The following is a 14,743-nucleotide window of genomic DNA, read 5'->3' as shown; positions in this document are numbered from 1 at the left end:
TAGCTTTTAATTCTAGTATACTACAAAGACACGATTAAGAAAAAAATATGAATGAGAATAAAATTTACCGATAAAGATTTATTTAGTATATTTATTGGGTTTTGTTAAGTAGACAATAATTTTTGTGAACAATGGATTCTAGAATTGGCCTAATAAAGTAAAAAAACATTCTACTCCCAAATTATCTGCTAACATTAGGATAATCATCCGCATATCTAATGAATTGAACATCTACCCATTATTAATTGTACATGAATAAAACGAATCAAAAGAAATAACCATTCAATTAAAAATAATGAACATAATTATCTGCATACCTATTGAATTGAACATCCGACATATCTATTGTTCACATTGTTTAGTATTCTCATTATCTACCTATACTTTTCCATATTTATTAGACTTTCTAGGAGACTTGTTGATTTTCAGAATACTATACTATAGAAACCAGAAGTACATGGAATGAAACCAGTAAAAAAAGTCATATTATAGAATTCTAATTTCTGTGGTTCGCGATGTGGTGAAGAACGACTCGTTTTTTTGATGGACAAAAGTTTGTAAGTTAAACAATAATATTTAAAATAATATTAATCATAACTAATTTTTGTTATTAAACTAAGTTAGTTAGACCTAATTAATAAAAAAATTTGGATGTATATCATTACTCCTATAATTAATCTAATAATTAAATTTCATATTCATATGCTGCGTTGTCTACTTGTCTTATTGTCTTTGTGAAACTGAGAATCTGTGTGCATCGATCCATTGTTAAGCAAAAAAAAAAAGAAAAAAAAAAAGAAGTGATTGTAATTTGCTAATTAATAATTAACCCTAAATCTTTAATAAGGTCACTCTGTCCACAGACATTGAATCCACCTTTTTTTTTTCTTTGAATTGTTTTTAATAATTGCTACCTTTTCACCTCATATTGATAACTCTTCCATATCCAAAATCACAATCTAAGGTTAATTATACACGCACATTTTTCTGTTCTCGATTCAAAGTTGCGTCCTTTTTCCAGGTTTGGACCAAACCGTTTCTCTGTTCTGTTCTTTCGATTTTTGTATTATTCAGTGTTGCATGTTTTGATGGATTCTATGAAATTTGATATTATTCAGTATTTGGCGTGTTTGAGTGAGTGTGTAAGTGCGTGTGATTCTCACTAATTTAGGTTTCGATCATAACCTGATGTTCCGTATTCTGGTGGAAATCTATGTTCAGTATTGGATCATAACTAATTTAAGTATCATGATTAACAGCTTAACTGGGATTTTTTATTGGGACTGGTGTTTAGCTAAATGCTACGATGGGTTTGATTGATGATTTAGTTGCTGATTCTTTCATTTTCTATAGCAGTTGAATCACTATGTTAGTAGCTAAAAATGGACCTTCTTTGTCATGATGATTGTTGATATAAACTAGAGTTTTTTTGTTTAGTGTTAAATTGTTTCACTGTGCTTAGCGTTTGAATTATCTGTGTCTCAATTACCATATGTTATTTCTTTCATAGTGCTGATGCTGCTGAAGGAAGCTATTGTTTGATTAATCAAAGTAGCTGTAATTAGGATCATTCCACGAAATTCTATTTGAAATACTCTCTCTCTCTCTCTCTCTCTCTCTCTCTCACACACACACACACACACACACACACACACACACACACACACACACACAAACATATGAGGTAACTCTTGTTCACTTACATTGTCAATAACTTCTTATGCAAGATGAATTTCATTGATCCAACCGTTGAATTCCAACATTTCACTATATAAACCAATCTAATAAAATTTTGTAAAGCTGGAATTGATTTGATATATCATTATAACATTCACTTTTACCCTTTTATGTACATTAGATTACATATCTATTGATGTCTGAATTTTCTAAAATTTGGTAAGCTTGATTAGCATCATAATATGATATGATTCTACGGCTGGATTAATGAAATTTATCGCTTTCATTGGGGTAAGTCAACAAGAGTTACCTCATAGAATTTCTTGAAATGATCCTAATTGCGGCTACTTTGGTTTTATGGATTAATTCTTATAACTATCCTTTTGTAAGCTAAGATTGAGTTGTCATGCAAGTAATTAGAATTCTATAGTTAGTTTTATTTTATGTACATCGCCTTGATGTTAATATTTTATATATTCTAATCCCCCTTCTTTTGATTCTATTTTTCCATACGCTATAAATGTGTCATCATGCTTCAGTTGGTGCAAAAACTTGTAAGATTGTGATAAGAAATTGTTCAAAGACAGTTGGCCTATAACGTTTTTGAAATTTCTTTGTGCAGGCTATCTATCAGTCATAATTTAAAATGGCTTCTTCCACGCTAATCTCTGACACCGAGCAATGGAAGGAGTTGAAGGTAATAGGAAAACTATTTCTTAGACATGCATAATGCAGAAATATTGTGAAACATTCTATTAAGTGAATCTCCTTTGTGTAGGCCCATGTCGCAGACATAAAAAAGACTCATTTGCGAGATTTATTGCGTGATGATGCTAGATCCCAGTCCATGACGGTGTATGTCATTTTGTGAAGTCATAATCTGAGGATTTCTTCTTTTCTCATTTTGTAGTGAATACAGAGTTTGTCATTCCCACAATTTGGAAATATTTCATGCTTTTAAGCTGACCTAAAACCAATGTGATAATATTGTGATTTATAAACTTCTGATTTTCTTTCTTTGAAGCGAGTTTGATGGGATTCTATTGGACTACTCAAGACAGCAGGCTACCCTTGAAACAGTGGGAAAACTCTTCAAATTGGCTGAGGTCAGTTCACTTCTTTTAGGTATTTGGACAATTTATTTCTTTCTTTATTGAAAAAAAAATCTGTTGCCACTTGGGATGATCCTCTTTTTAAAGAAAAGTCAATCATTAAACTGAAACAAAGTTAACTCATTATTTTTTTTTACCTTGGCATGATGTAGGCTGCATCCCTGAAACAGAAGATAGGCCGAATGTACAATGGGGAGCATGTAAGTGCTTGTGTGCTTGTCCAATGGGCTCCACACTTATACTCATGGCAAACTTAACGTTTTATAAATCTCATACTATTTTTTTTGGCCCCTTCATTGAAATGCTCCCTCTAATCCAGGAATCTTTGTAACTTTGCACATGCATATATACGTTATGGATTCATTTCCTTCATTTTTTGAGTTATAACATCTTCCGTGGGGTCACTTTTACTTGACTTTCAGATAAATAGCACTGAGAATAGGTCAGTGCTCCATGTTGCTCTTCGTGCTTCAAGGGATGCTGTTATACAGAGTGATGGAAAGAATGTTGTCCCTGATGTTTGGAAAGTGCTGGACAAAATAAAGGAGTTTTCCGAGCGGGTTCGCAGTGGATCTTGGGTAAGAATATACTTGTCAATATTCATATATGGACATTTCTTAACTTGAGGGTGTTAATTGAAATTTTTGTAGGTTGGAGCTACAGGAAAGCAACTGAAGGATGTTGTTGCCATCGGTATTGGTGGTAGCTTCTTAGGCCCACTTTTTGTGCACACTGCTCTACAAACAGGTTGTTGATGCTTTCTGGTCTCTTAGTGGCATTATATTATTATTGTTTCCCTTCATAATATTTATACTTATGTTTATGCCTATATATACATATGAACATAAGAACAATGCATTTTATATTAAAACAAGTAGTAATGTTGAAAGTATATATTTATGTATTACATCTTACAGATCCTGAAGCAAGTGAATCTTCAAGAGGACGTCAGCTGCGCTTGTAAGTTTCTAATATTGTTTTGGTTCCCAAACTCTGGTTTTGAACACTACTACATGTATGGTTCTAGATTTATAATTATGTCTATGTGAACATTTGAGATACATTCCACAGTTCCCTTGCACCTCCCCACTGTTATTCTGTCTCATACTTAGTGGTGACAATGGTGATTTAGATTTATACCTGACCTTTTCCAGAGTCTTCATTTAATGGTACCCTGTGATTTATGCAATGCTGATAATCTTGCCAAAAAGGATGCATCGTGCTCATGAGTGGGTTCGTTAACAAAATTAGATAGCTGTTTGGGCCTTTGAGGCTCTCTTAAACTGTGTTAATGTGCCAATGTACCATTTAATGGCTCAGGTAGAGATTTAATATTTATATTATGTCCTTGTTTGTTTATTATTGGTTGTTTTACTGTAACTGCAATTATGGGATATGTGCTGTTTGAACTTTGTTGTGCTAAAGCTACATTTATACCATATCATAAAACCAACCTCTTCTTGCATTTGCTTCCTTATGCAGTCTTGCAAACGTTGATCCAATTGATGTTGCCAGAAATATCACGGGATTAAATCCTGAAACAACCCTAGGTAGCTAGTTTTCTTTCTTTTTTTTCTCCTTCCTTTTTCCCTTTATATTTTACTTTCATCTGCTCTCGGGTAAGTGAAGTATTAAGGCTATATGTTCGAGACTAGTGCTATTAAGGCTCTGACTGGCTTATGATTACATTTTGTCTCCAGGCCCTCAGCAGTTGCAAAACATATGGTTGCTGTCAGTACTAATCTTACGGTATATTCATATGCTCTGTGCTTTTTGCATTTGATAGCATAGAGTTATTTATCAATTATTTAGGCTCAGCCTGTTTTATCTTTTCTTCTCATCTTCAATGTAGCTTGTGGAAAAGTTTGGCATTGACCCTAATAATGCTTTTGCATTTTGGGATTGGGTTGGTGGCCGATATAGTGGTAAGTATTTATCTACTTCTTATGATTTCTATTTTTTAAGAGCTATATTTGAGTTACTAAATGTTTTTGATTTTGACTTCTGTCTCATGTTGCTTACAGTTTGCAGTGCTGTTGGAGTATTGCCTTTATCTCTACAATATGGTTTCCCAGTAATTGAGAAGTATGCAATTTAGTATTGATAGAATGGTCTTTTCAGTAGCTTAGTTCATTTATTTTGAAAGTCTTGGCACTTATTGTCTAATGCTCTCTAGTAAGCATTATATTAGAAAAGAAGATGAAATCAACATCTTTAGGTGACACAACAGTAACAACAAAGCCTTGTTCTATTCGGTAGGGTTGCCTACATGATCAAACGACACCCTCGCACCATATCATGATTCATCTCTGAACTTAGTCTGTTCACCTTGTATTATCCTTCTCCTCATCTTAATGAAATTCAATAAATAAATAGAAATTCTCTTCTCATCACCCCATTAACCACTGGGCTATCTCCTTTAATCTACCCTCTTGACTGGGTGCTTTTTCTGATCTTCTAACATGTCCAAATCACCTAGGATGAGCTACCATTATTTCAACAACAGGCATCACTCTAACTTGTCCAATCTTCATGGCATGGATCAAACATCTTTAGTTGACATAATAGATGAAAAATTAATTATTCTTATGCATATGGTCTTGTAATATGTTATACAATCAGAAATGAGCACATTGGAGAAAGGGAGTTGCGGTAGTACCATTTGTGTAGAAAATTGGACAATCCTATCTAGGTGCTTTTGACATGTATGGAAAAGGCCTCTACAGTTCGCATTAAGGAGACTAGATCAATGGGAAGTAATTCTATAGCTAGAGGTAATCTGAGATATACAAAAGCCATACCGGATAATTCAAAATTATTAATGGTTTGAACCTAAATATGATCTACGATATTGTATTATGAAATTGTTTGATCCATATAGCTGATCTTTCCCAATGGAACAAGGCTTATTAATGTTGTTGCCAATAATAATAAAATGGTGTTTGATGTCAAAATAAGTTATATATTTTTGTGAATCTATGCTTTCAGAAATCATCTTGCTCAATCTATATGGTTCTAAAACTGTAAAACATTGTTGTAACTCTTTGTTGTTATAACAGATAGTATGTTATGTAAGATGCCTAAAATGTTCTAATATTTCGTTCTGATATTTCTGTATGATCAACCAAACGATAATATGGTGCACTCTTGGGAGTCGTGTCAATTCGAAGGCACTAAAGAGATCCACTTATTAATTTCTTTGTGGTATTTGACATAAGTGTAGGCCATGTCCATGTTCTTGGTTTGTACATGATATTTTATTTCTTTTGTGAAGGTTTCTAAAGGGAGCTTCCAGTATTGATCAACATGTGCATTCAGAACCATTTGAAAGAAATATACCTGTAAGTGCCCCTTAATTAACCTTCTTTTCTCTGTTGTTTTAATTACACTTGTGGATCTCCTGCATATGTTGTTACACCAACTTTAAACCATTTGTTTATTTTATTATAAACATGTTAGAAAGTGATTATCTGAACCAACTCTTTCTCATACCTGAAAGATTAAGCTACTAGGTGGAGTTCACAGAATAGAATTTTAACATTGTAATAATTACAGAGTGTTGTAGTAGAGCTCAAATCAATTAGGAGAAAGGAATATTTATCTGACTCCCTTTTCGAAATCATACTTTTCCCATTCATTAACCATTTAATCTCCTATTTTTTTCTCTTTTTTTGCAACTTCCCTTAAATTCACTCTTTTGATCTTCTCAGTTTGCATCCATTGCTTACTCAACCTTATTTGATATAGGATTCTTTGCACCCAAAATGTGTTACTTTTACAGTTTAACAAGTAATCTCTCCTTTGAAAAAACAACTGCTTTGTAGATAGTGATGAATATTAAAGATGTTTCTTTAACAAGTGCAAGAAGATGACATGATCAATAACAATGTCAATGCCCCAGGTGCTTCTCGGGTTGTTGAGCGTATGGAATGTCTCATTCCTTGGATATCCTGCCAGAGTGAGTACCTAATGTTCTGTTATATTAAAAGTATTTCTCTATCTCTTTATTCTTTATCAATCATTTTTTGACAAACAAAAATTTTGGTTTAGGCTATCTTACCTTATTCTCAAGCCTTGGAGAAGCTTGCCCCACACATTCAACAGGTCTGTTTGTTACAGCCTTGTGATTTGAAGCCTCAGGCGCATTTATTGTTATTTTTTCTGTTCTTATATTTTCTTTGTTTGTTTGAAATTAGGTCAGCATGGAAAGTAATGGAAAGGGAGTTTCTATTGATGGGGTACCTCTACCATTTGAGGCTGGTGAGATTGATTTTGGTGAACCAGGAACAAATGGGCAACACAGTTTTTATCAACTTATACACCAGGTGATACATAAAGATATTTTGTTATAATTTGTATTTGAATGTTAGTTTGTGTTTTTTGAACATTAATATGTAGTTTTAATTGATTATTATGGTTAATGAGGACGAAAATCCATAAAAAAATTTCATGAAAGTGTTACAACTATGTTAACAAGATATTTACGTGGCAGCACCAAATTGGATGTTAATGTAAAAGAGTTTTGTGCTGAAGGTGCATAGAATTTAAAATCTATTTTTTACTAACTATCCTGTAGTCTAATAACAATAGTTCTGTGGCACGCCTTACATTCTGCCCATTACTATAGCTTTAGATTTATCTCTTCATGGAATGAACTTTGCTGTTTAAATCAAGTCTTATCATTTGTAGGGCCGTGTTATTCCTTGTGATTTTATTGGAGTTGTGAAAAGTCAGCAACCTGTTTACCTGAAAGGTAGAGTTCCCCTTATTTTTTCATGATCAAATTTTCATCATAAATGATTGATGGTTGGAAGTTTATGCTTTTATTCTGTGTTTGAGAACACAATTTGTAATTGATTTGCTTTGTGCAGGTGAGGTAGTGAGCAATCATGATGAGCTAATGTCAAATTTCTTTGCACAACCAGATGCCCTTGCTTATGGGAAGGTATATTCATGATCTCTCTCTTATATTATCTTAGTCCACTCCTCTCATCAGATCCCTTTCCTAATGAAGTGTTTAAGTTGATTATTATTTTTAATATCTAGCAATTAGATTAACATGTTCATCACACAGAGATTATCATGTTACTCTAATGTTTGCATTTTTATGATAATTATCGTGCTATATAGCATTGTTGTCAAAGAAAGTGAAAAATAGAATTCAGCAGCGGAGATTTAATGTCAAACATGTCACATGCAATTGTTTCAGTTAATTTGAGGGTTATAATTAATCATCTTTTTGCAGACACCAGAACAGTTGCAAAAAGAGAATGTTCCACCACATCTTGTGGCACACAAGGTAATTTCCCAAATGCTCCTGTATTACATTTTGAAGTTACAAAATAGGTAGGTGCCTTTATGTTGCATTTTTTTTTTCCTGCAGACCTTCACTGGCAATCGGCCATCTGTCAGTCTTCTGCTTCCATCATTGAATGCTTATAATATTGGACAGGTTCATTCCCCATCTGCTTATTGTGATTGTGATTTATAAATAAAGCGAAAACATTGTTTCCTGTTCATGGGAAGTTGAATATTCTTGTAATCTGCTTTTCATTTGGAATATCCTGATATGGGTTTTTCCGTTGTTAAGCAGTTTATATTCAACAAATGGTTTTCTTTAATGAGGCGTGTACAACTCGAGTTCTTGTTACTAATATTATTTGCTTTTGAGCAGTTGTTAGCAATCTATGAACATAGAGTTGCTGTTCAAGGTTTCATATGGAACATCAATTCTTTTGATCAATGGGGAGTGGAACTGGGGAAGGTGTGTACTTTTTAGATTAGTGATGATTTAATGTTCTTAGTTCTTGAGCTTGCAGAACAATATGCTCTCATAGTTGTTTCGTTTTAATGAAATAAGCATTGTGTATGTGCATTTGTAATTAACTTCAATTTTCTCATTGCATACTGATCCTGACCTTTTCTTTTTCTGTGGCAGTCATTAGCTACTCAAGTGAGAAAGCAACTTAATGCGTCGCATACAAAGAAGGAACCAATTCAAGGCTTTAATTTCAGTACTACAACTATGTTAACAAGATATCTTCAGGTATGGCAACAAATATTTTTCCCAAGAAATAAGATAAGTTTTGTTTTCTGATTCTTTCTGAGACAAATAATTATCTATTAACAAGGTTATCAAATTTGAGAGTTCACCTAAAGTTGTAGTTATAACACACGAATCATACTTTTGTGGTTGACAATAATACTAAAACCATAAGATATTGCTGCTATTGATCTTGTTGCTTAAGAAGTTTACTGAATCGACTTTCGTGTTAACATGGCAGGCAAGTGCAGATATCCCAGCTGATCCACCAACTCATTTACCTCAGATTTAACTTCGTTTATGCGGTAACTTAACATTTGGTGTGGCATTTATCAGAGCCATTTTGCAAATTTCACTCATAAGGCTGTTATACTGCTTCAAACTTTGGGCAACTTGAATGTTTTTCTCTCTGAATGTGAGGTGCTGGATTTTCTGGTCAAACCAAAGGATCCTAATAATAACGTTATATACACTGAATGGTTTGTGTTTCCATTTTCGAATACAGTGGTCAAATAGAGGGCAGAATTGGTCTGTGAACTTGTTACCAAAGGGCTCTCTACTGACAGATTGAAGATGCATTTTAACCTTTTAGCTTTCAATACGTTTTTGGATGGATTGAGCTTCTTTCTTGCTAAAAAAAGAAAAAAAAAAGAGAAACAAAGGCTATCTTTTTTCCCACTAGGCGAGGTCATGGCAATGCGAATAGATTTCTGAATTCGGTTCTTATTTTTCAGCTTAAGAATTACAATTTTTTAATAAGAAATTTTGCATTCGAAATTACACATAAGAAGTTGCTAGACGTAGATTGGTAAAGTTTTTATTTTTGAAAAGTAGCTTATAAAAATTAGTTTTTAAAAGTTGTAGCATTTTTGTTTGATAAATTAAATAACCAACTTGGATTGGTTAAGTGGTCAGCTCACTGTTTAAATAAGTCTCGGGGATTTGAATCCCGCCTTGTGCATAGAGCAACCCATTGGTTAGCGGCAGACTCCTAAATGGAGTTCAGATCCGCGATGGATTAGTCTTTGACCTGTCGGGTTGGGGATACCATTGGAAATAAAAAAATAAATAAAAAATATTTGTTAATAAGTACAAGCAATAATAAATGTGGTTGGTAAAATTAATTTTTAAAATTTAAAAATATTATAATAAATATTAATGTAAGAATTAAATTTGAATATTAATTAATATATGAGATTATATTAGATAATTTAATTTTGATCAATACAAGTTAATTTTAAAAAAAATTTATTAAATATTTTTAAAAATACTTTTAGCTTTTTAAAATTGCAAATATAAATACATAAAATTTTTGATTTATTAAACGTAAAATTAATTTACCAATATATAAAATAAGGTGTTTTATTTTAAAAAAGCACAACAAACAATCTTTCGAAAAGTTTTATCAAAACAGAGCCTAATAATGTTTTCAACAAACAAGGACGGGAGTCGCGGCCTTGATCTTGAAAACCACCAATCAGGGGTAGATTTGTAAAATCAAAGAGCAATGGAGGGAAGATCGTCAGATACAACGGGCCAAGTGAACAAAAAACTCAAAAGTAAAATTCAAAAAGAAAAAAAAAAGGGCTCTCAAAACTCAACAGAAGTCTACGTCGTTCACCAGCAAAATGGAGTGACGACAACCAGAAAACGTTAAACCATCTTGCAATTACTAGCAGGTAACTGTCCATGGAAACGCCCCAACGCGATCTTCCAATTTGAAAACTATTAACTAGGGTATATTCGTAAAACCACATTTCAACTCGCCCATTCTCTATTTTTTTTCGGTTTTCCGTAACAGAAAACAAAATCCACTGTTTGGTAGCGGCCAGCGAAAACAAACCGCAATGGAGGGAACATATAGAGAACCCTCTCTCTTCTCGCAAACTGTAACCGAACTCCCTAACTCCAATTTCATGATGCAGCAGCAAAAGCTAGAAGAAGAAACTCAGGTAAATAAAATAAAGAAAGAGTAAACCTAACTAACTAACTAACTTTGATATTCACTTTTTTTTTTTTTCAGTTTGATTCTAAACATCTGAAATTCAAATATTTATTTATTTAGTTTTGTATAAACTTACTTAGCTCATCATTCTTAAGCTCTTTTAAAAGTAGGAGACCCTTTGTTGGGTGAGAATTTAGTTTTTCTTTTTCTACACAGAAATTGGTTGCCTTGAAGAAGGCTTATGCAGATGTGATTCTTAACACTGGAAAAGAGGCCGCAGTCAGGGTAATGGCTTCAGAATGGAGGGTCCATGGATTTCTCCATGAACTCGAATGGACTAAAGAAGAGGGGCTTCGATTGATGCTTAGATTGAAGCATATGCTTGATGCAAAGGTTTCATACTTACCATTACTGTTTAATTGATGTTTTTGTTTGATTGGTGATGATCTTTTATTTTATTTTTTAATCTTTAGAGACTTTGATAGTTGAGATCACACTCTTCCTCTGGTTATACGAGGATATGTGAGAAACCGAAAAAATTCAAAAAATAGTTGACATGAGGATAAAAGGGACTAACTTTAAAAAAATGTTATGATGGAGTTCATAGCTATATTGCTATCACTAGTTCAAGCTGTGTGGTTGATGTAATTATAAGGTTAAGCTTCTTACATTACACATTCTTTGGAGGCAGACATTCTCGGTGCATTTATGTGTGATGCTTGTGCACCAGGTTATCCTTTTGAGTTTAATTATGAGTCTGAAATGGAAGATCCTAGGTATCAAATGTGGTTTGATGGATACAGATTTTGATGGTTCTTTGTGGTGCATTAGAATGAAATGTTTTGTTGTCAAATTGCTTACCTTCATTGTGGCTTTGGAGTGGTGAACTGTAGTGTTAATTTTGTTTTGCATATAATCTCGCCATCTCCCCCTTTCGTCTGTCTTGTATACCTGTGTTTGGAGCAAAATGATTAACTTCTTATGAACATGGTTATTTAGGGACCCAATATTTTTTATATTCTTTTTTAATCAGGAATGAATTTGTTAAAATATTAATTTCTTTTGGTACATAATGTAGTATTACTAGAAAAATAAACCAAATCTCCTAAATATATATATGCAATATCTAATCTAGAACAGGAATCTAGGAAGCTAGTGATAAAAACTGAAATTAAATGTATCCAGTAATATATAATGTTTGCTCCAAGCTGAAGCATATAAATCATATGTATCAAGGTTGTTACACTTACACATAAAATACACATGAGGTGAGGACTGAGGAGAGTTGAATTGTCAAAAGCTGTCAAACTTCTATAACTAACTGTTCTTAAGAATTTGCTCCCTACAGTCTGGTGAGCAAAGTTGAATTTCAACATATGTTAACAAAGAATTTGCATAATAGAATATGTTAAAGACTTAAAGATATAACAACGGATTTATGAGCTTTTATGGTAGCTGATTGCTGACATGGGATCTTCCAGTAGTGCCCCAGTTATTTTCTACTTATGTTCTGGATAACTAGTAATCTGTCAAATTTGGATAATAATTGTAATGAAGTTTGAGCAGACTGATTCTCTATAGCTTTTCTCCTTTCTCCTTTTTGTTTAATGATCATGAAAGAAAAAACTTTATTTTGCTGCTTGTCTGGCGAGATGTCATCCTGCTTTGGGTTGCATATCTTGACCATTTCCTAAGGGTGTGTTTGCGAGTTTTGGTTTTGAAGGGACATGTCAGAAAGAGAAGGACTTGAAGGGTAAAGTTTTGTCCATTTTATACTTCAAACCTGTCCCTTCACTCCTTTTACCTATGTCGAAACTGAATTCCGAGTTATTCATGGCATTAATATAATTGCACCTACTAACCAAAATCCTAAAACTTTAATGGAGGATTGGAGGCCACACTCTCCACATCTTGATTCCTCTGCAAGAAGAATTGTTTACTAAATGGCTTGGATTATAAATGTGAATGTACTTGAGGAATAAATTTTGTATATTTGTTTTCAAATATTTGCATTTGTTTTTTGTTTCAGAGAGACAAAGTACCATAAACAATGTTTTCTTCGTATGCAGACAGCTGAAGCAGAGAGAGCGTCAATTAACCAGCAAAGAAAAATTGAAGAGCTTGAAGCACAATTGAATGAGGCAGAGGATGTTATAACGGATCTTAGGATAGAGTTAAAACAAGTATACGACGAGTTAGAGAAGACAAAGATTAGTCAGATCCAATCTTTGGATGAGCAAAACATAAATCGCGTTCCATCTGTTGAAGAGGATGCACAACCCGAGACTTCAGTATCCTCTCCTAATCAAGATCAAGATCATATCACAAATTGCAACGTAAAGAACATATCCCCGACTTTGAAGCCTGTGGATGATAACTGCAATAATGTGCCAAAACAATCAGAACAATTGTGCATCCCTAACTTAGAAGATTTCTATGCTCGTAAACCTGATTTTGCTTCCATCATCATGAGAAGCAAGAAATCTGAACTTTGCAAAAATGGATGTACTCAAAGGGTCTGTGCACTAGAAGGAAACATGCTGGATGAGAAGCTTCTCTCTAGAGAGGAGCACAATCAACATATTTGTCTAAAGAAAAGACTTAGTGCCCCATGTACCGGAGCAAAGAAAATGGAGATGAAGAAACATGTCAAATTCCATAAAAATCGAACAAGGAAGAGATTTTCATATTGTAGATCATGCTTTCATTCGTCTTGTAGAATACATCTTGGTGAAAAATGTAAATCCAGCAAAGGTGCATGCTCTCTACCTTCTATCAAGCTTTGTGCCATTTGCAAACTGAAAAGAAATAAAAGATGTGGACATGTAAGAATCAGATCTTCTGCTTCTGCACATTGTAAACCGTCACTTGTTCTTAAGCAGCCATCAGTGTGCAATGATGCGAAACCTAGCTACGATGAATATGTTGCGAAGATGATGCCTGCTCCCCCCTTGACAAATGTAGGACCTGTGCATGAATCTGCTTCTGTTAAAGAAAGTTTACAGGCAGTTAATAAATATGAACTGTTAGAGAAGGCCATTGAGAAGGATAACGATTTAGAAGGGAGGACTTCAAAGAATTTAGCAGGTCTGAGTTCTACGGCGAAAGTTGAGATTGTTGATATTCCATCTTCGAGTATTAATTTGGCAAATCCAAAAGCATTTGAAGAAAATGGTGGATCCCCTGGTAGGCTTCTGAAGTATACTTTCCAAAGGAAAAGAAAAAAGGAATCTTTGGGAACTGCAGATGAACAGATTGGTTACCAGAAGAGTGCAGTGAAGCAGAGGATTGAGAAGAAAATCTGATAAACCTTCTAGAGAGATATTCGATTGCTCGCTGAGGTTGCTCATCAGGTCTGTCTGTGCATTTTGAATTTTCAGTTCAAGCATGGAAAATTGGATATGAATTAGGAGCTACAAGTTTCTAAACTAATCAATAAAGGGACCGTCGATTAACATAAATCTGTGCATCAGAAATTTTCTTTTAAAAAAAGAAGAAAAAAACCCTAAAGATGAATTTCAAAATGTCTGTATTATATAAGGTCTTGGTGCTTTTGCATATTGATTGTTCACATCTGCTGCTTCCCCTCAGATAGTTCAGTATCTGAACTCATATCTGAATCTATTCATTTTCTCTATGCAGCTTTTATATCTTTGTCTGCAAAAAGGTGCTGATATCAATAATTCAATTTGTGATCTCAAGGCATGAGGAATGAGGATTCAACTATTTTCTGCAACTGAAGCAAATCAAAACTCAAAGGCGCTTCTTAGTCTCCATCCGAAATTTCAAATTCCTTGCATCTTTGCTTCCTCTAATTTCTACTGAAGCATAACATGGTCTCATTGAGAATTGAGTTTCTGTTATAGTAGCTAGTCACTCTAGCCCATATATATATATAATTTATTTTTTCTTTTTTGTTTCTCTATTTCTTTCCCGAGATAGAAAAATGTTAGTATAATTAAACTT

General features: G+C 33.6%; 2 protein-coding genes across 3 annotated transcripts; both read left to right on the top strand.

The window, feature by feature from the left end:
* Nucleotides 1-751: 751 nt before the first annotated feature.
* Nucleotides 752-9,431, top strand: LOC107471043 (glucose-6-phosphate isomerase, cytosolic 2B). The gene is made up of 24 exons (XM_052255710.1): nt 752-1,021; nt 2,300-2,374; nt 2,456-2,532; nt 2,702-2,783; nt 2,942-2,989; nt 3,212-3,367; nt 3,440-3,536; nt 3,707-3,749; nt 4,272-4,339; nt 4,393-4,408; nt 4,490-4,538; nt 4,642-4,714; nt 4,814-4,874; nt 6,064-6,130; nt 6,691-6,747; nt 6,840-6,893; nt 6,986-7,114; nt 7,479-7,542; nt 7,661-7,734; nt 8,035-8,088; nt 8,173-8,241; nt 8,464-8,553; nt 8,728-8,835; nt 9,074-9,431. The coding sequence occupies exons 2-24, from the start codon at nt 2,324-2,326 to the stop codon at nt 9,122-9,124; spliced, it is 1,638 nt and encodes a 545-aa protein (XP_052111670.1). The 5' UTR covers nt 752-1,021; nt 2,300-2,323; the 3' UTR covers nt 9,125-9,431.
* A 947-nt stretch (nt 9,432-10,378) lies between these two features.
* Nucleotides 10,379-14,743, top strand: LOC107471070 (uncharacterized). 2 transcript variants are annotated; one of them, XM_052255190.1, is made up of 5 exons: nt 10,379-10,511; nt 10,658-10,784; nt 10,994-11,170; nt 12,847-14,130; nt 14,420-14,742. In XM_052255190.1, the coding sequence occupies exons 2-4, from the start codon at nt 10,680-10,682 to the stop codon at nt 14,080-14,082; spliced, it is 1,518 nt and encodes a 505-aa protein (XP_052111150.1). In that variant the 5' UTR covers nt 10,379-10,511; nt 10,658-10,679; the 3' UTR covers nt 14,083-14,130; nt 14,420-14,742. The 2 variants fall into 2 exon arrangements, with proteins under 2 accessions (XP_052111150.1, XP_052111149.1); XM_052255189.1 differs by having other exon boundaries at nt 10,431-10,511; nt 10,634-10,784; nt 14,420-14,743.

The sequence above is a fragment of the Arachis duranensis genome, chromosome 10 (assembly GCF_000817695.3).
Source record: "Arachis duranensis cultivar V14167 chromosome 10, aradu.V14167.gnm2.J7QH, whole genome shotgun sequence".
Classification (NCBI taxonomy): Eukaryota; Viridiplantae; Streptophyta; class Magnoliopsida; order Fabales; family Fabaceae; genus Arachis; species Arachis duranensis.
The sequence above is the reverse complement of the archived record's forward strand: the minus strand, read 5'-3'. Positions and strand labels throughout refer to the sequence as shown.